Source organism: Triturus cristatus, chromosome 2_1 (genome assembly GCF_964204655.1).
Source record: "Triturus cristatus chromosome 2_1, aTriCri1.1, whole genome shotgun sequence".
Lineage (NCBI taxonomy): Eukaryota > Metazoa > Chordata > Amphibia > Caudata > Salamandridae > Triturus > Triturus cristatus.
In genome coordinates, this window is record NC_140581.1 from 475,991,924 (window position 1) to 476,011,410 (window position 19,487).

The window sequence follows — 19,487 nt, forward strand, 5'->3', positions numbered from 1 at the left end:
TACACCACTTCACTGTACCACATTCCACCCTACCTTACTCCACTCTATGACACTATACTGTATGACAGTACACTTTAAGACACTCTCCCCCACTCTACTCTACCACACTCTACTTAGTGACTTTGCACTCGACAACAGTAAACTCTACAATTTAACAAAAATCATTACAAAGTTTTTAAAAAGCATTAAAATTCTATGAAAAAAACAACGGTTAAACCTTTGCTATAGTTTGGAAATTTTATTTATTCTTTCTATATAATACAAACTTGAAATACGCAAACAATAAAAATTCTTCAATTATAGTTATACCCTAGATTTAAAATTTACGCACCATCTCTAAATTATTATTTAATTATATTTATTCTTTATCAACAAGGAAAATGTAAAGTACACAAAAATTTCAATTGCTAAACTTATAACTATACCATTAATGTATCATTTACACAACACCTTCGAATTATTATAACTCGCTCACCTCGATGCACACTGTATTTAACTCGGTAGCCACACTACAGTAACTATAACTCGCGTCTTCTCCATGCACTGCTTATACTGTTTTATATTATCTCACTTATACCATGTATAATAACAGTATTTATAAGAACACTTATGACATCGCAAATCAAATTTTTTGTGAGAACACAGTGCATAGTAGAGTGGTTTCAAGAGCCATGATTTGTTTACTCATCCTAGAGGTTTTTTGACGCTCATTATACTGATTTTTTCTGACACCTGCAATTTTCCATCAACACTCAATTTGTGTCATGTGAAGATTATGAAAATATATATCGGAGTTTCACTTAACTGACTTCTTTATGGAGTGCTACTTGAGCAATACAATACAAAATTAAAACCTAAATAAAAAGTGACTGATTGACAGACTGTCTGACAGTTGCAGTTATTCTGAAGGCAGATATATTTAGCAAACAATCCCAATAAATATAAGGACATATGAAATTCCAACCCCAAAAAAGTAGGTCTTTATTGATGCAAGTGTAGGAGGTGCAAGTATCATTATATAATGAGCCTTTGTATGTTTGGGGTGGTGGAACCAACTAGACAAGCTGGACAATTTTTAAATAAAAGGAACTTGCCATTCAAACGAGTACTAATTATTGTGGAGAGCATTTAGAATATATAGAAACTGAGAGAGAACCATATATTTGAAAGAAAACATTTATGCAACAAGCAGGATCAAGTACAAGAATGCCAAATGCATTCTCAGCAAAGAAGGACAACAGACACTGAGGCACGAAGTTATCCATTTCATAGAGCTGACTTGTTTCCATAAACATTACTTTTGCACATGAACCATTCAACTTAACTTCATCCGAGTGATCAGTTTATTCACCACAGGAATTCTTAGTAATGATTCCTTAGAGATCAATGCATGAGAAAGTATGAATCATGAAAAATAAAGTGCGAACCTAGCCTCCTAGCAATGGAGCAGTGAGCAATGATGGCAAGTACATAAGTTAGCAGAGGATTCAAAGGGGAGTGAATTGGGTAGCTTGTGGGTGCTAAGGGCAAATTAGGAGAGGATTATTGGGGGCGGGGGGAATAACCCAAGTAGTAGCAGCAAGGTATGTTAAGTTTTGGGTAGGATAACTGGAGTTATTATCCTTGTATTATAAACATTAGTTGTTATTTTCAGAAGTTAATTATCAATTCACCTGTTAAAAATAGAAAATAACACGTCACACACTGTGAAGAAAAGCGTTCCTGAACATTTTTCTACTATATCAGCAAATGTGGGGAAAGAAACACCAAAATAAACTTGGGCCTCTAAAGGGACTGATGCAAAAGGAACCACACTAAAACATTTCTGTCTTCAAAGTTTCCAGTCTTTAAAAAGTATGTAGCCCTGTAAATGAACTTACTCAGGGTTTTGGTTTCTCCCTGATTGGTTATGCCGACAGTATGCAAGAGGTGGTTTCTTTTGTAGATACTCTGTTGGCCAGCTCTGCCAATTTCCATGTTTGTTTGACTGCTGTTGCCAGCTGGATGAACATAAATTCTTTACTATAGGCCATTCTAAAGCTGAATGGCAATAAGACATAGATGCAGTTCTATGGCGGAGCTTTTATCACCTGAAACTGGATGATGCTACAACTCCTAAATAACAAGGGAGTATACTTGAATGCTTTTTTGTTACACAAAAACAAATCAGTACAGTTACTTGTATGTGCAGATACTTCGTAGAGTTCTTCTTTTGCTCCCTTCCGTCCTCTGCTGTTTAGTTGTTCAGGCAGTCATTATGTCACATATTGACTATTGCAACACCTTCAATCTAGTGCTATCCCAAGGCTCCCTGCACCATTTTACTCATTCAGAATTTGGCAACAAGATTTTATTTAGGGTCTTATTACGAGTTTGGCGGTCCCGTGGCCCTCCATATCAGTGGTGGCGGTCCGCGTGCGGTGAGCTCGGCAGTCCGACCGCAGTATAACAAGTCTGGTGGAGTAACATTGCGAAGACCTCTTCTGGACCAGCCAGACAACCAGCAGACCTCCTGGTTCACGGTCGGAGAAAGGCAGCCGCTATAGGGTGATACAGGGAAGCTGCACCGCCTTCTGTATTACTAGTTGCCTGAACCACAAGCGGACAGCAACAGTGTGACTGCCTGCTTCAAGGTGGCGGTGATGGAGGATTTGGGGTGTGTACTCACCCCTTTCCTCTTATTCTAGGCAGATTTTGATGTGGATCCCATTCTCTAGGTCCCCCCTTCACAGCAAGATCTTTAAGCTGAGGATTAAGACTCTGTTTGCGGCGATTCACAGGTGAGTACTTTTCGCACCATATACCCATTTCCAGGACTGCTCACATATGGACTGAACCCTGTAATGGGTATGTGGTATTTTTTCACATATGCAAAACCAAAGGGGATGATGGACGGAGTGTTGAACATTGCAAGCACTCACCCCCAGTCAACTGATCTGGGTTTAATCCATCATCATTCTTTAGCTCACTCCGCCACCCCAGTTCAGACATGGCCATATGCAAATCAGTCTGACCCTGTGCCTCATGGGAGCAGTCCAGCCCGAACTGCCAAGCCATGTCTTCCCTGGACCGGAAACAAGCATCATGGGACCGGTTTCAGGTTCATAACCCTCATCAGCCAGGCTATCTTGAATCCAGTGGCAAAGTGAGCAAGGGACCCACGTCTGGGCATACACTGCCAACTTAGGGCGAACAAAGAAAAAACAAAGGGGAGAATGGGCAGAGTGTTGGACATTGCAAGCACTCACCCCCAGTCAACTGATCTGGGTTTAATCCATCATCATTCTTTAGCTCACTCCGCCACCCCAGTTCAGACATGGCCATATGCAAGTCAGTCTGACCCTGTGCCTCATGGGAACTGTCCAGCCTGAACTGCCAAGCCATGTCTTCCCTGGACCGAAAACAAGCATCCTGTGACCGGTTTCTGGCTAATCAGACTTCATCAGCCAGGCTAACTTGAATCCAGTGGCAAAGTGAGCAAGGGACCCACGTCTGGGTATACCCTGCCAACTTAGTGCGAACAGAGCAAAACCAAAGGGGATGATGTACGGAGTGTTGAACATTGTAAGCACTCACCCCCAGTCAACTGATCTGGGTTCAATCCATCATCATTCTTTAGCTCACTCCGCCACCCCAGTTCAGACATGGCCAAATGCAAATCAGTCTGACCCTGTGCCTCATGGGAACAGTCCAGCCCTAACTGCCAAGCCATGTCTTCCCTTGACCGGAAACAAGCATCCTGGGACCGGTTTCTGGCTAATCAGCCGTCATCAGCCCTAAGTTGGCAGGGTATGCCCAGACGTGGGTTCCTTGCTCACTTTGCCACTGGATTCAAGACAGCCTGGCTGTCCATCATCCCCTTTGGTTTTGCCATTTTTCCACATATGTCATGCATATTTGTGCATCCGACACATCTGCAGTCGAAATGCACACACAGACATTGATATATTTGTGAAAACTACTCTGCACCGCTGCAAGATCCCCGCATCAACACTGCTGGCCCCTTGGTCAACTCGTAGTTTGTGCTCTGTAAATCCTCATTACCATCATCATATTCAACTTGCAGACCTGAAAAAGAATCTGGCCCTTCCCAGCATTGAGCGACTTCACATCATGATGTGAAGAAGGGTACCAGCAAATTTACAACCCATTGTGCAGACTCAGAAAGAAGCCTACCTTCTCACAACTTCTATTAACACTAGCCTCCTGGAACCTACCATATCACTGAAAGCAAATGTACATTGTAGGTAAGTTAATTGCACAGAAATCCTGGCATCATTTAGACTTTTTCTGGGAATCATTTTGGACTGAGTGTGTCACTACCATACTGTGAGATAAGGCAAGTAGTGGAAAGGCTGCAAGTAGTTGGGACAGTGGTGATGAGTTTAGCTCATGTGGAGTAGCATGCAAATAAACATGGGCATTCTTTGAAATCTTTGCGCCTCATTTTTGGGTACCAGTCTAGACTGAGAGTGCAGCTACTGGAGAGCTAGAGAGACTGGAGGATGGCTATAAGGTAGTTGGCACAGACATTGCGAGTGCACTGCTGCCCCTCAAACTCTTCTATTGGTAGGAGTCTTTAGCTTTTTTGAGTGAAATTTCAAGTCTCCCCCTTTGAGGGCTAGCCTCAGTCACCTTGAGTTGAAGATACGCCTCATAGCATAGGCTGATCCTGCAGCCCTTCATGAATCCGTACCTCCATCCTCCAGATACGGCTTGATGTTTAGGGGCTATATTTTGCAACACGCAGTGTAGTCCTTAGAAACAGTGCAGCCTCTTCCTGTGCTGTACCCTGCGCTATTGCAGCCTCACAACCACTCCCCCGCTGAATAGACTCAAGAGTTTCTCTCAGCACATACCTTTCTAGAGTGGTGGAGGCTCTGGCTTCCTACTGCCCTCCCCCCCTTCTGAGGCAATCACAAGCAGGCCATCGTTCCTTCCCCACAGTCCCAGACAGTAATCCACCTCAGTCATGTCAGTCCACTCAACCATCTATTTGGCTGTGGTTCTCTCTCCATAGATTGTACATTTACCTCCATTTGGGGTACGCATCCCTCAGATCAAGGTTGGGAGTTCGTGAATGGTCGTCCCTTTGGGTAGAGTGAGATGATGCAAGTAAAAAAATTAATCTCATATTGGGCAACAGTTTCAGCGATTCGTATGTGGGAACTTGCAGGACCAATGTACACTCAGTCCATCAACTTTACTCCTCCTCAGAAGTTTGTTTTTATCACACTGTGTCCCAGAATCTTCAGGGACAGAAGTGGAGGTGGGCGATCCAACAAATGAACAGGAAGCACTGAGCCAGAGCCGAGCCAAGGGTCTGACTTGGCTCTCAGATCCCATGCCCGATCAGAGCCCTGAAAATGGTTACCATGTAAATCATGCAGGAAGCATCACGTAAAATGCCATTAGTGACCTAAGAAGCAAGTCAGTTGTCTTGTGCACCCTGTATGCCACCCAGATTCCTATAGATATGGCAACATTATAGTCTATTAAATCAAATACAATATGTTTTTGTACAACTTGTATTCTGAAATCACACATTTCAAGATGCTTTCATATGTGATAATAAAGTAAAAGGAGGATCAGTGAAATAAAATATTTTCCTAAGATAATACAAATGATTAAGCTGGGAGTTGGATTCATTCCAGGTTTACTTTGTACAGATCACTCACGAAATCGGTATCTATTTATCTCTCCTTTTTGACTCAGATGTTAATGCTTATAATTTTACTCACTGATCATAAGAGTAGAGCATGGATGACAGGCAGAAACAACTAAAAAGCTCTGCTCCTTTTTGGCTCGATGCTCCAAGAGGACCTCAAGCCGGACAAAGTCAGGCACCCGCCTCAATCTTTCAGTGGCTTGTCCACCTCTGACAGAAGTACATTCTGTCACAATCTCACCCCTCCTCCTGAAACATAAACATAACATAAACATAAATACACATTCATGGAATTTATATAAATATGACTGTTATGAGGTGCCTTTTGTAAAATGTCCCTGTTAAGGCACTTTACAAAGACTACAATAATACACATCTTCAAAGCCCAATTGTCTATTCTAACAGAAGCCATTGACACAAGTTGAACAACTTTACCCCATCCCCACAGCCACTGCATACTCTTGGAACTACCTCTTGCCAAATAAGCTTAAAATTATATACCAACAAGACCTATCAGGTTTACCTTGTTGATACAGCGCACCAATGTGACATTAAAACTGGATGCTATGGCTTGAACATAGTTATATACAATGATCTGTCCTCATACATTCTGAAGGGTGACATCTTGTTCAAGAAAGTGAACATAGTGCTATTATACATAAATAAATTGAGCTCCTAGTGCTAAATTGAAAAAAGTTCAGTAGCAAAGATATATTCGTCCTGTATTTCAGTGATTCTTAACCTGTGAACCGAGGACCCCTTGAGATCTGCAAGGCTTACACTGGAGGTCCATGGCTGTTTTACAAAATTAAATACTAAAATTCATACACCAAAATGATTTAAGTATATACAAATAAAGAAGCAAAGTTAAAATGGGAAATCCTTTCCTATATATTATTGTGAATTGAACAAAATATTTCAATATTTGAGCATTTGTTTGGTGTATACTTGTTTTGTATTTTTGTGTATTGTTTTGAGGTTTAAATCCTAGAAATTGGTTAGGCTTGGGTCTCTAGCTTCCAATAATGACTCCGAGTGGGGTCTATGGATCCTCTTAAAGGATGCACAGAAGTCAAAAGGTTATGAACCGCAGCTTTGTCTGAAAACAAACTCCTTTACTAACAGTCATTCTAGAGGAATTTTCAAAGCTGCCAATTCACATTTGTAAAAGAAAAAGCTAAATGTCTGCTTAAGGAGTGTCTAGAGGCCCTTGTGCTTGGGGAACTGCAAAATAGAATGTCCTTCCCGAAGGTTGAAATACTTTGACGTTGGTGGCAAGGATGACTGACGGTTTCTAAAGATATAGACCAAGTAACCAACAATATGACATTGACCAACCAAGAGGACTAACATTTTCCACAGACAGAGCACTTAAAAAAAAAAAAAAGTAATGGATAACTTTAAGAAGCTCTGAAAGGGAACTATGTGCCAATTGATACCCTCTTAGCTCACTTGCTTCGAACTTCTATGTAAGACTTCCATATTCATGGACCCTAGGATTTCGATATGTAACTTACAACTTCAAACAAACATTTCAGAAGATCCAAAGAACCCCTGAACATGGCTGAACTAGTATGCCTAGTCCTCCTGCAATCAGAGAGGATGGAATTATTCTTGTGGCCATAATAGGAGAAGGAAAAGTATGTCTCTTAGAAGGCGAAGAAGACATGAAATTAAGATTGGACTGAGCAAATGGTAAGCTAAACTTTGTGGCTGAATAGTGAATCTGTCATAAAAGGATCCTGCCTTGTATTGATACAGCTGAAAAACATTGGATGGAGACACTTGTGTGTGGGTATCTCTGAGATACTTAAAGTACTAATACGACCACATTAAACACTCCCTAAATCTGAAAGCTTGAACTAATAGATGTCAATGGAGGCAAAAGTGAGACTGTACAACATGAACTGCCTAACGTTGATATAACGGACTGCCATTACATTAAACATTTTCAAGATCACGGACAACACCACTCTGCCAATAAGCGATCCAAAAGTTCCATCATATGTACATTAAGGTTCTGCTGAAAAAGAGACTATGGAGTACCAAAGGACACCTTGCTGCAGTAGCCTGAGCTTGGGAGTAGGCCATTAACAATGGGCAAGACTTTTATGGAGAAATGTTTTGAAGAGCGAAGTTTGCATAATTCTTTCTTTGCGTGCTTCTCAATCTGCTGGAAGCCTAAGTCAGGAATAAGTCAAAGGCATCTTAACACGTAGGGGCCGATTCCGATCTGGGTCGGAAGGGCACCAAACGCGATCCGGCCGGAAAAACTACGAGCCGTACGCGTCTTTTCCGCCCGACTCGTACAGCTGTACGAGCGAGCCAGTACGATGCGAGCTACATGAAAATCAGCCACCGAGTCGTTTCCGGGTCCGAACCGCTCCGTACGTCTCGGTCGTAAGCTAACCGCGGCGTGCAAGGGTATGCGATTCACAACCGAGCCAGTACGATGCACGCGTCGGACAGCCTGTGCGAGCTGGAGTGTCCGGCTCGCAAAAGCTCCCGGAGTCGGACTTCGGGGGTCCGCGTCGGACCCCCGACACCCGCAGCTGTACGACTCGCACACAGGGGGAGACACATGTCATGTACGGCGTACCCACTGTAGGGGGCGCACTTGTTCGAGATGTACCCATTCAGTCAATGGAAGCGCATGTACTCATCGTTCAACTGGCTCCCATTGACTTCTATGGGAGTCCGACCGAACCGAGTCCGACAGCATACGTGCGCATCGTACTCGCTCGGTCAGACTGTAGGGGTCCGGCTCGGTCAGAAAACACTCCGGATCCGACTCGGTCTGAGTACTTACCGACCCGGATCGGAATCGGCCCCGTAGAAGAAACACTGACTAAAGACCAGATATACTAAGGACTGGTCGCAAAATACTGGTCGCAATTTGCGACCAGTATTTTCGTGACCACTGTGGTAATTTGCGAACCGACCTATGTACTAATAGGTTGGTATGCAAATTGTGGATTCCTAGTGTTTCGGAATTCGACTTACCTCATGAATATTAATGAGGTAGCTTGCAAATTGCAACCCACTTGTAACCACAGCCTTTACAGGGATCGTGGCCTGCTGAGGTCAGCAGACCATCAAGTCTGTGATTGCTTTTAAATAAAGTCAATTTTTAAATGCAACCCGTTTCCCTTAGAGAAGAACTAGATTCCTCTGAAAAAAAACAAAAAATGAAAAGTGTACCTCCATAGGACCACTACTTACTCTTACAAAAAAACAAATTCTAAATTCACGAAGGGGTCCCTCGGGGACCCTCCCATTCACCAATGGCTTACCATCTCTGAATTGGTGGTAAAATAGATTATTGTTTTGCACCTGGAATTCTGTTGCGAAACAATAATACATACCACTGTGATTCGGTATTATGACTGATCGTCCTAAACATGCACCTTCGAAATACCAAATCTGTATTGGGTTGCAAAACCAGATTGTGATTTGTTAACTTGTTACTGAATCACAATTTGTGATTTGTACTTAAGAAAAAACACTTTTGGGTTAGCAAATTGTTTGCGACCGCAAACATTCTTCGTACATCTGGCCTTCAGGGTCTTGTTTGGAGCTTGACAAACTGGGTACTTCCTCACAAGATTGGCAGATGTCCTGTCCGCTGCATTACAAGTGCATTATAGCCTATGTTACTTTTAAGACAGATGATGGGATGTCCGCCATGCTTTGATGAAGTATCTCGTCCTGCAAACTCTAAATAGGGCCCTAAATTCTGACGTATATCACTAGGCTTATCATGAAATGTAATGCCTTCAGCAGGGTAATTGTACTAACTAAGCTTATGTCTAGGAAAGATTGATCCTAAACCATCATTAAAATGTTGGTCAGTTAGTTATGAAGCCTGGGACCTCTCAGTCCAGCAGATGTTTACTCTAATGTCAAGATCTATGTGAAAGCCCTTGGGGCTAATTTAAGGCAACCAAAAATTCAGATAAATTGCCACGATTCCCCTTCCACTATAAACTGTGACCAACGAGGATGGACATATTGAACTGATATAGCAAGCAAAGTGTCTTTCAGAATCACCTTTAATAACAGGTTGTCTTAAAAAAAAATCCTGGGCGAGCATGAGATGCTCTTTATCTTGAAATGGTTGCACGCTACGGACGTGTTCAAAGTTACTAGATATATTACTGGATGCCCTTGTTGAAACAGTGTCTGGAGTCCTTCCTGTTACATGCACAGTTTTACAAAGATGTACTTTTACTGTCAAGGACATTTGGGTGGGAAATGTTACAGATTCTAACCTGAACCTTAGATTGTACCATCCACTGACGGCCTGTGATAACACTTTTATTCTTGTTTTCAGACCTGACACTCTTCCAGTTGGAGATCAATTGGCAATGGCACAAGATGTTTTAGGAAGAGTAAGAAGATGGCCTTTTTCAACTCACCTGCTGCCATTTCTGGCATATCTAAACTTTGATGGCAAGGGAGAGCTGTTTAGTAGAGTCCTCTAGCTATGCCCCTTCTCATTTAGTAGCCTCCTCAATTACCTCTTTCTGGAGAGTTACAATAGAAACCTTTATACTGATAATGGTCCATGTCGAAAAATCAATCTTTGTTGTGGTCACAGTTGCTACCCTTGAATCAGTCAAATACATGACTGGAGTGTGAAGATACCTCAATGTGGAATATGCTCAAATATTTTAATGGTATTGAGTGTCTAAAACAGGTCTGTAAGAAAGTGGGGTAAACAACAATCTGTCCTCAAACTACTGGCTAAACTCTCTTGTTGGAATTAGTAGAAAAATTACAGATTTCTTACTTTCTGAAGAAAGTATCTTCACATTGTGATGGTAACAAATAGCCATTTGTATGCACTGCCTGCCGCGTTGGTGTTAAATGCTGTACAGAACAATTTTTCCTACCCACCAATTGAATAGTCTACATTAAAGTGTTTACGCCAGCTAGCGAGTTCACTTGTACTCAACAAGGTGTGGCGCCCCTGTCCATAAAACCGCTCTGCCTAGTGAGTAGGTGGTGTCTAGTCCACAGCGAATGGTGAACTTAGTTGCGTCTCTCCCTTGAGCAACAGCCTGAGAAAGCACAACCTAGGTCTCTTCAGGAACCGTTGGCACCACCTGCTCAACTGCGTCACACACAATGTGGGAGTAGCGGCCCAAAAGGCATGCGGTGTTCACCAACCGCAATGCCAAGCTGGCGGAAGAAAACATTTTCTTTCCAAAATTATCCAGCTTCTTGGATTCCCGCCCCGACGGGCCATTGGGAATGCGCCCGGGGTTTACATGTAAAGTGGAGTCTTGGACCAGCTAGATCTTCAGGGTGTTTTGTTGGGTGAGGACGTTTAGGTCGCCTGGAGCGGGGTGGTGGTGGAAGGCCATAGTCCGGTTCACAGGAGTCCCTGTGTTGGGCTTGGACCAAGTCCCAAGCAGGACGTCAGTAAGTTAAAAAGGAGGAGCAGTTCTGATGGGGACACTTCCTGGCTGAAGCACTTCTGTCACTACATTAGTCTTGACTGCCACCAAGGGCAAATTAAGGTCCAGGACCTCAGTAGCCCTCCGCACCACAATCACAAATTAAGCTCCCTCTTATGAAGACTGGTGTGAGGAGCTGGGTGAAGCCTGATATGAGGATCTGGGTGAAGCCAGTTGACTGGACACCTCTCCAGATGCTGGTATGCTTTCTCCCCCTAACATGGCTACAGAGTAGAGAGCTTCATTTGTGTTGGTGGTGCTAGGGTTGCTGAAGTCAGGAGTGTCCAACCCGCTCCTCCCTTTCAGCTTAATGACGTCTTGCTTGGGACTTGGTCCAAGCTTAGCACGGGGGCCCCACCTGGAGAGCTTGGTGGTCCAAGACTCCACTTCACATATTAACCCTGGCGCATTCCCTAGGGCCCTGCCGGATCACAAATCCAAGAAGCTGGATAATTTCAATAAGAAAATGTTTTCTTCTGGCAGCTTGGCTTTGCGGCCAGTGAACACTGCGTTCCTTTTGGGCTGCTACTCCAAAGGTTTGTGGGACACGGTTGCACAGGTGATGCCAATGATTCCGGAGGAGGGCCAGGCTGTGCTCTCACAGGCTGTTGCTGATTTGAGAGACACAGCTAAGTTCGCCATTCGCTGTGGACTAGACACTACCGACTCACTAGGCAGAGCGGTTTGGTTGACCGGGGCTCTGAAATGCCATGGGTCGGGTGGCCAGCGGTTGGGTCAGTCCACAAACCCACCAACAGCTGCAGCCTCCAAGCCCTCCTAGTCTGCCCGCGTACCATCATGGGCACCCATTGGGAGGCAGGATTCGCCATGACCTCCTCGGCTGGCAGTCCATAACATCAGACAGGTGGGTTTTGTAGATTGTCTCAAGGGGCTACTCCCTCCCCTTCATGACTAACCCTCCCTCCATGCCACCTACTTTTGACAGGCTGGCAGAGGACCACCTATCTCTTCGTGACAGCTCTTTTGGCCAAAGAGGTCATGGAGAGGGTGCCAGCCCCAGAAGTGGGTTGTGGTTGTTATTCCTGCTACTTTCTGGTGCGCAAGAAGGACCGTGGCCTTTGTTCTTTCGTAGGCCTGCGCTCTCTCAACTTCTTTCTCCAGAAGGCTTGGTTCAAAATGCTCCCTCTAGCTCATGTCATGTCTGCCATGGACCCAGGAGACTGGATGGTAGCGTTGGACTTCCAGAACGCATATGTCCGCATTCCCGCCCTGCCTGCCCACAGGCGTTACTTGCAAATCACATTGGGCCACAACCACTTTCAGTTCGCTGTGCTACCTTTTGGCATTAGCAGCACCCCTCGGTGTTCACCAAGGTGATGGTGGTAGTTGCAGCTCATCTGCGGAGATCAGGGGTGCCAGTCTTCCCATAGCTCAACGACTGCCTGTTGAAGGTGGGCTTGCCCCAGGCTGTCATCTCCCACCTCCAGACTAGGGCTGACCTCCTGCATTAGCTGGGGTTCAACTATCAGCATGCCAAGGTCACACCTTACTCCATCTGAGATGCTTCGTTTAATCTGAGCTGTTCTGGACATGGTTCAGTTATGGATCTATCCTCCCGAACGTCGGGTCCAGGATATTCAGGCTATGAAACCGATGTGTCAGCCTCTATCCTGGATTTCAGTGAGACTCACTGAGGCTGCTGGGCCTCATGACCTCCTGCATCCTGCTGGTGACACATGCCCTTAGGAATATGCAGGTTCTGCAGTGGGACCTGAAGTTCCAGTTGGCGCAGCATCGGGGATATCTCTCCGACATGGTCCAGATCTCGGAGGGAACTGCAAAAGACCTGCAGTGATGGTTAATGAACCTCAATTGGGTCTGCGGTTGACTCCTCTCCCTTCCCCAGAACTCACAGTAGTGACAACTGCATCAATCCTGGGCTGGGGTGGCAATCTGGGAGAGGTGAAGGTCAGATGTCTCTGGTCTCCAGCGGAATCCGGACTCCACATCAACCTATTGGAGCTTCGAGCAATCCATTTGGAATTGAAGGCCTCTTTCCCCTCCAACCAGGGTAGGCTAATGCAAGTGATCACGATCAACCCCACCGCCTTGTGGTACTTCAGCAACAAGGGAATTGTGTTATTGTGTACCTTTTGTCAAGAGGCTCTGCGTCTCTGGACATGGCTGGAATAGCAGTGCATTTCACTGCTTCAACATCTGGCAGGTTCTCTGAATGCCAGAGCGAGCTAACTCAGCTGAAGATGCTTTGCGGATCACAAGTGGTCTCTCCTCGTTTTCGGAGGTGGTGCAAGGTCTCTTTCATCAGTGGAGAGAACCTTGATTAGATCTGTTTGCCACCGACGAAAATGTACGATGTCAGCATTTCTGCATGCTGGAGTTTCCAAGGTGGCTCTCGCTTGTAGACGCTTTTAGTCTCAAGTGTTGTTCAGGCCTCCTTGACTCCTTTCAACCCAAACCATTCTTGCCCAGAGTTCTCAAGAAGATCAGTAACAACCGGGCCCAAATCATTCTTTTGGCCTTGAATTGGACATAAAGAGTCTGGTATCCAGAGCTGCTGTGCCTGGCCATCGGTCATCTGATCAGGGTGCCCCTTCGGGAGGATATTTTGTCGTAGCAGCAGGGAAGGGTTCTCCACCCGAACCTGTCCACCCTCCACCTTCTTGTGTGGCAATTGAGCTGCTACAGTTGACAACTTTCGACCTTCCTCCCAAAGTCTGCAATGTTATTCTGGCAGCCAGGGGTCCCTCCACCAAGACGATATGTGCCTGCCTTTGGGGCAAATTTGTGGCATGGTGTGCAGAGAAACAAGTTGACCCTCTTTCTGCTCCTCTATCTCAAGTTCTTCTGTTTGTTCTTTCCCTTGCTCAGCAAGGCTCTTCTCTGGGCACTGTTAAGTAATCTTTTTCTGCGATATCTGCATTTCTGCAGTTGCCTGATCAACCTTTCCTTTTCCAATCCCCTGTTGCATGTAGGTTTGCAACATATGTTTCCTCCTTTTCCCTTTGTTATGCCTCAGTGGGTTCTTAATCTGGTCCTGACATTCCTTTTGTACGCTCCTTTTAATCCCTTTCATAACTGTCCTCTCAGGCTCCCTAGCATCAAGACAGCCTTCCTGGTGACCTTAACATCTGCCCAGAGAGTCAGTAACCTTCAGGCCTTGTCATCCAAGCCTCCTTACCTGTACATCTACCCAGACAAACTGGTGCTTCTTACAAAGGCTTCCTTCTTCTGAAAGTGATCACTCCATTTAAACCATCAATCTACCTACTTTTTAAGCTCTGCCTCATCCCTCCAAGGAGGAGGAAGTACTTCACCGCCTGGACCCAAAAAGAGCGTTGTCATTACACCTTGACCACACACAAGAGTTCCGGTTGGACGACCAACTCTGCTTGGGGTGGGCGAAGCGAAGAAAGCACGGGTCGTGCAGAAACAGACCATCTCCCGAGAGATTGTGCTCTGTGTAAAGATCTGCTATGCATTGGCTAAGAAGCAACCCCCGGAGAGTTTTTTTTCTCATTCTGCCAGAGCTAAAGCTGCAAATGCGTTAACATAAAGCGCTCCAGTCCTGGACATCTGCAAGGCGGCAACGTGGGCTTCCTTGCGCAACTATACTGCCTGGACAGTCAGGTCAGTCAGGGTGGGCATTTTGCCCCTTCAGTCCTTCAGGACTTCTTCGTGTACAATTGGTTTGCAGACCCACCTCAGAGGGAGGTATTGCTTGGGTATCTGTTCTAAGGTAAGGAATCTGGGGCTAGAAGTCTCTATCAGTTGAACAAGTTACTTACCTTTGGTAACAACTTATTTGGTAGAGACTCACCCATCCTACCCGCTCTGTGAACAGATTTCTTGGGACAGGGCTTTCCCTTTTTAGGGCCCTGGTTTTCCAAACCAGTAGTCAGTGTAATCATGTAGTGTAGTGTAGTCATGAAATGTAGTTGACGGCAGCATGCCTGGGTGGCACCAATATAGGTACCTCAAATGTAATTTCCGGCGTGGAAGATGCCACGCGGAGCCAAATGACACCACCTACGGGCGCGCAGGGGTACTGCTCACAATAAATGTCCGGATCCAGTCTGACACCTTGGGATAATTCTAAGGTAAGGAATCTGCAGCTGGTTAGAGTCTGTACCAGATAAGGCATTACCGAAGGTAAGTAACTTGTTCTTAACTTGTTCTTCTGAGACATACTTTGGGAACCCAGGGCCAGATGTACGACCCGTGAAAATAGCGACTCGCTATTTGCGATAAATTGCGACTCGCAAATAGCGAGTCACAATTTGGTACCTACAAACACCACAGACAACTGATTGCAAGTTGGTATTGACTCGCAACGCTATTTGGCTCCCTCGCTATTTGCGAGTCGCTAATGTCACGCAAATAGCGAGCCCTTTAAAAAGACCCATTTTGCATCCGCTATTTGTGAGTGTGCATTAAACAGGCCAATAAAGCACCCGCAAATCGCGAAATACATTAAAAAAAAGAAAAAACTTCCTGTTTGAGCTGAAGGACCCCAAAATAGGAAGTGGTGTCCAAGGATACTCCTGAACAAAAGTCAAGCACATGTTCAGGTGCAGCAGCACTGTTCCACACTGCTGATTGAGCACTAGAGACATCATGAGCAGCAAGGACAGCAAGAAGGGAAGCAAGGAGAGGTGAGAAAGCTGAAGTTTTCCGAGAAAGAGTTGGACATAATTACGGATAAATGCTACAACCACCACGAGGAGCTATTTGGTAGTGCCTCACACCCTCTGCCGGAGTCTGAGAAAAGAAAGATCTGGTGCCATATGCAGCAACATAAATGCGCTTGGAGTTGCACACCGCTCCATAGACATAAAAAAGCGCTGGAATGATCTTCGCTCCAGGGCAAAGGAGAGGGTCTGTCGACTTCCCCGACCCCCACCCCGCACCACACACTGCTCTTACTTGTGCTGGCCGCCTCTACATGACTTGCCTTGAAAGCAGATGGTGTGTGTTTTGGCTTCATAAGCAGGACACAGGTGCCGGGGTCCAAGGGTTGTGCAATATTAGGTACCCAGTGGAGGTATAAAGAATGGTGGAATCTTGCTGCTAAAAAGTAGTGTAGAATTAAGAAGAACTGGACTTTTATTAGGTCAAAGAGCAGTATATGTGTTTAGCACTCTACACAAAGGTCTAGAATCGAAGTCTCATATTGAACATAGGCTAATTTACTGCCAGGTAGCAGGAAAACACCAATCTGGCAGGGTAGCTCTTTTTATTTGTAATAAATAATGGGTTGCTTGTGTTACAGTTCAGGGAGGTTTTGACATGGCAGTTTGGGCTGGACTGTTCCCACTGGAGCAGTGTCAAGACTGATTGACATATGGCTCGATCCAAACTCAGGTGGCATGGTGGGCAAAAAAGCGATGGGTTGGACTGTTACCCTGAGCAACTACCAGTGGTTAGACAAATTGCAAGCATTCCTCCCATCACTTTTTGAGTGTTTGATAATACTTTTTCTTCAATACTCCGTGAATTGTTTTTAAGTTAGTACAAAATCAAACATATTTCTGTGTGAAGTACATACATTTTCTATCACCGTAGAAGACTGGGAATTTAAGCTGGAGATTGTATCCATGAAAAAAATTATTGTGTTCTAGTGACCTTGGCGCCAGGCATGGACTTGTGAGTTTTTAATCCAATCCATGGCTTTACTCTGTAGCTGTATGATTTTCATCCAGTGTATCTGGCTTACTGTTCCTTAGCTGAGTATGCCTCTACATGTACCTGTGCTTCAATAATAAAAGCATAGAGTGAAGATGCTTGCAATTTCATATATTGACCTCAAGTAGATCAGCAGATGAAATCTCTGCTTTCAAGCTTGTTTACTGATTGACAGAATAGCAGTGTATAATCTGAGATTGACAACTAATGCATGTTTATCTTTCTTTTAAATCATGACCACAGGAAGTATATGCAACTCTTACCTTACACAAAGATACCAGCTTCCAGTGCTAGACACCATGTATGTAAGAAGGAGGCATCGGGAGAAAGATTTTGGACTCCAAATGTTAGAGGATTTTGTGGATTCCTTCTCTGAGGATGCACTCGGTTTACGATATCCAATTTCATCTTCTACTTACGCAGGTATGGAATAGCCTTTCAATCAAGTCAGTACATAAGAAAATGTACATTGATTTTAAAGCAAAATGTGTCCTCATTATTCTGCACCTGTTGCTTATTATATGAATACATAGATATTTGTCAATCAAATCCTGTTGGAGAAAACTAAAAATGTCACATTTGAGAGAGGTTCCTGTATGGTATGAAATGACAAAAAGATGTCTAGTTTGATCATGTGTCATATGCTTGAAAGGCAGTGTAATGACATTACATTGAGCTTGCCACTACTGAAATATCAAAGTCAGGATCTTGATGAAGGGGCATGTCTTCCCGTTCAGTTGCACTCAGACAAATAACTCCCACTTTTGCACCAGCACTAGCACCAAAGTTATACGTATCAAGTCGCAAGTCCATAGCATTTTTTTGACTGTAAGTTCCATCCTCTTATAAAAGACATACAGACGAAACATGAGATCTGTTCAAAAGCAGCCATGTTCGATGCAAATATTGGGGCTCAGTGCAAACATTAGGTTAAATATGCGCTGGAAACAGGGTTTCTAAAGCATTACTAGCCATAGTAATGAAACTGGGGTTTCAGGATTCCTCAGTCAATAAGGACAGAGAGAATGCCTAATGTTCATAAAAAAACTATCCAGATGCTGGTGGAAGATCACCCCAGACTCTTGCTCAGGAGTTTGAGTATGCCGCCATCTCAGCAGAGACAGATGTTGATCAAGCACTTGCTGATTGCCAAACAGTGTTAAACGCGGCCTTGGATAAGACTGCTCCCCTTAACCTATCCTCCAACTCAAACAGGGTTTCCATACGCCTGGGTACATCTCCAATTAAAGGACAGAGAAAGCATCCTGTAAAAAGATAGAAAGATAGTGGCGGCTCTCCAACACCATGAGCGAAAAGGAAACTTATAGAGCAGCCTTACAATTGTACAATTGCAATATAAAAAATGCCTGGAAAATCTTCATCTCAAATCAAATCAACCAAGCTGGAAATGCGTCTAAAACAGTCTTTAAAGTACTTAACGATTTCCGTAACCCTTGAGCTTGTGCACAAGAAATTCGAACATCACAAGCACTTTGTGATACCCTGGCTAATCATTTTGATGATAAAATTAAAGACATCTACCAGAACTTTAATAGTTCTTCTGAGACAGCTCTTTTTGACAAGGCCAGTAGTTTAGGAAAGTTCAGAGCTTTCTCTTTCGAGAAAATTCACGAGGTGCTTGCATCGATATTTTCCCTCCTAAGATCTTCTTCCCTTGGTAATCAGCTCGCCGCTGCGGTCCACTCCTTTTTCAGTCTTTCAGTTAACACCGGGAAAATCCCATTACCGTGGAAGGGGGCTCAGGTCAAGTCAATTAAAAAAAAGGCTAGTCTGGCTTCGTCCAGCCTTACCAACTACTGCCCAATCACCTTGCTCCCTTTATTAGGCAAACTACTGGAAGGACTAATTGCCAACTCACAGAGTACCTAGAGATGAATGAGATTCTGGACCCATCCCAATCGGACTTTAGACTATCATATAGCACAGAGACAGCTCTGGTGGCTGTTACTGATCACATCAGATGCTCTTGATGCTAATGTACCATCCTTGCTCATGCTGCTTGGCTTGTCCGCAGTATTTGATACGGTCTCCCATCCTAGGTTACTTCGTAAGTTGAAATCCATTGAACTGCGCACCTGAGGCGTGTCAATTTCCTCTCCAATAGAACCCAAACTATCATCTTGGGTTCTTATAAATCTTGCACTCTGATTCTGGACAAGGGAGTGCCCCAGAGTTTTTGTTTGAGCCCCTCACTCTTTAACATATCTGTGGCCCCACTCGCCAAAATGGTTAAAGCCTTTGGGTTTAGAAATAATCTCGTATGCTGATGACACCCAGATTACAATCTCTCTGGACAATGATTTGACCAAAGTGAAAGTAAACTTTTCAGCTGGGATGACAGCAATTGCCACCTGGATTGCGGAGAATCATCTCCAGATGAACTCCCGAAAAACTGAGATTATGCTGGCAAATTGATATACTGTTCACAGTGAGTTGCAAGTGCAGAGACACCAGAAAGTACACTGCAGTTATCCCTCAAGTTGCTGTCAGTACATTTCATAGTGGAAGCTTGATAATACTTCCTAACGTTGAGGCGTTCCGATCATCAATCTATAAGCTATGTTAATTTCTTGCATACACGCCTTGAATTTTTATTGTTCCTTATGGATATAGGACTGTCTGCAGTTGCTTAAAATATTTTTTTGTCTCTGGCATCATGAAAGATTGTTTAG

At 44.3% G+C, this 19,487-nt stretch overlaps 1 protein-coding gene across 5 annotated transcripts in view; it reads left to right on the forward strand.

Moving 5' to 3' along the window:
• The window catches only part of FAM169A (family with sequence similarity 169 member A), a 385,897-nt gene that overhangs the window by 160,876 nt on the left and 205,534 nt on the right, over window positions 1-19,487 (forward strand). For all 5 annotated transcript variants that reach the window (XM_085632310.1, XM_085632313.1, XM_085632312.1 and 2 more), the window contains exon 6: window positions 17,038-17,217. In XM_085632310.1, coding sequence (XP_085488436.1) covers window positions 17,038-17,217 — 180 coding nt within the window. The remainder of the gene's footprint in view (window positions 1-17,037; window positions 17,218-19,487) is intronic.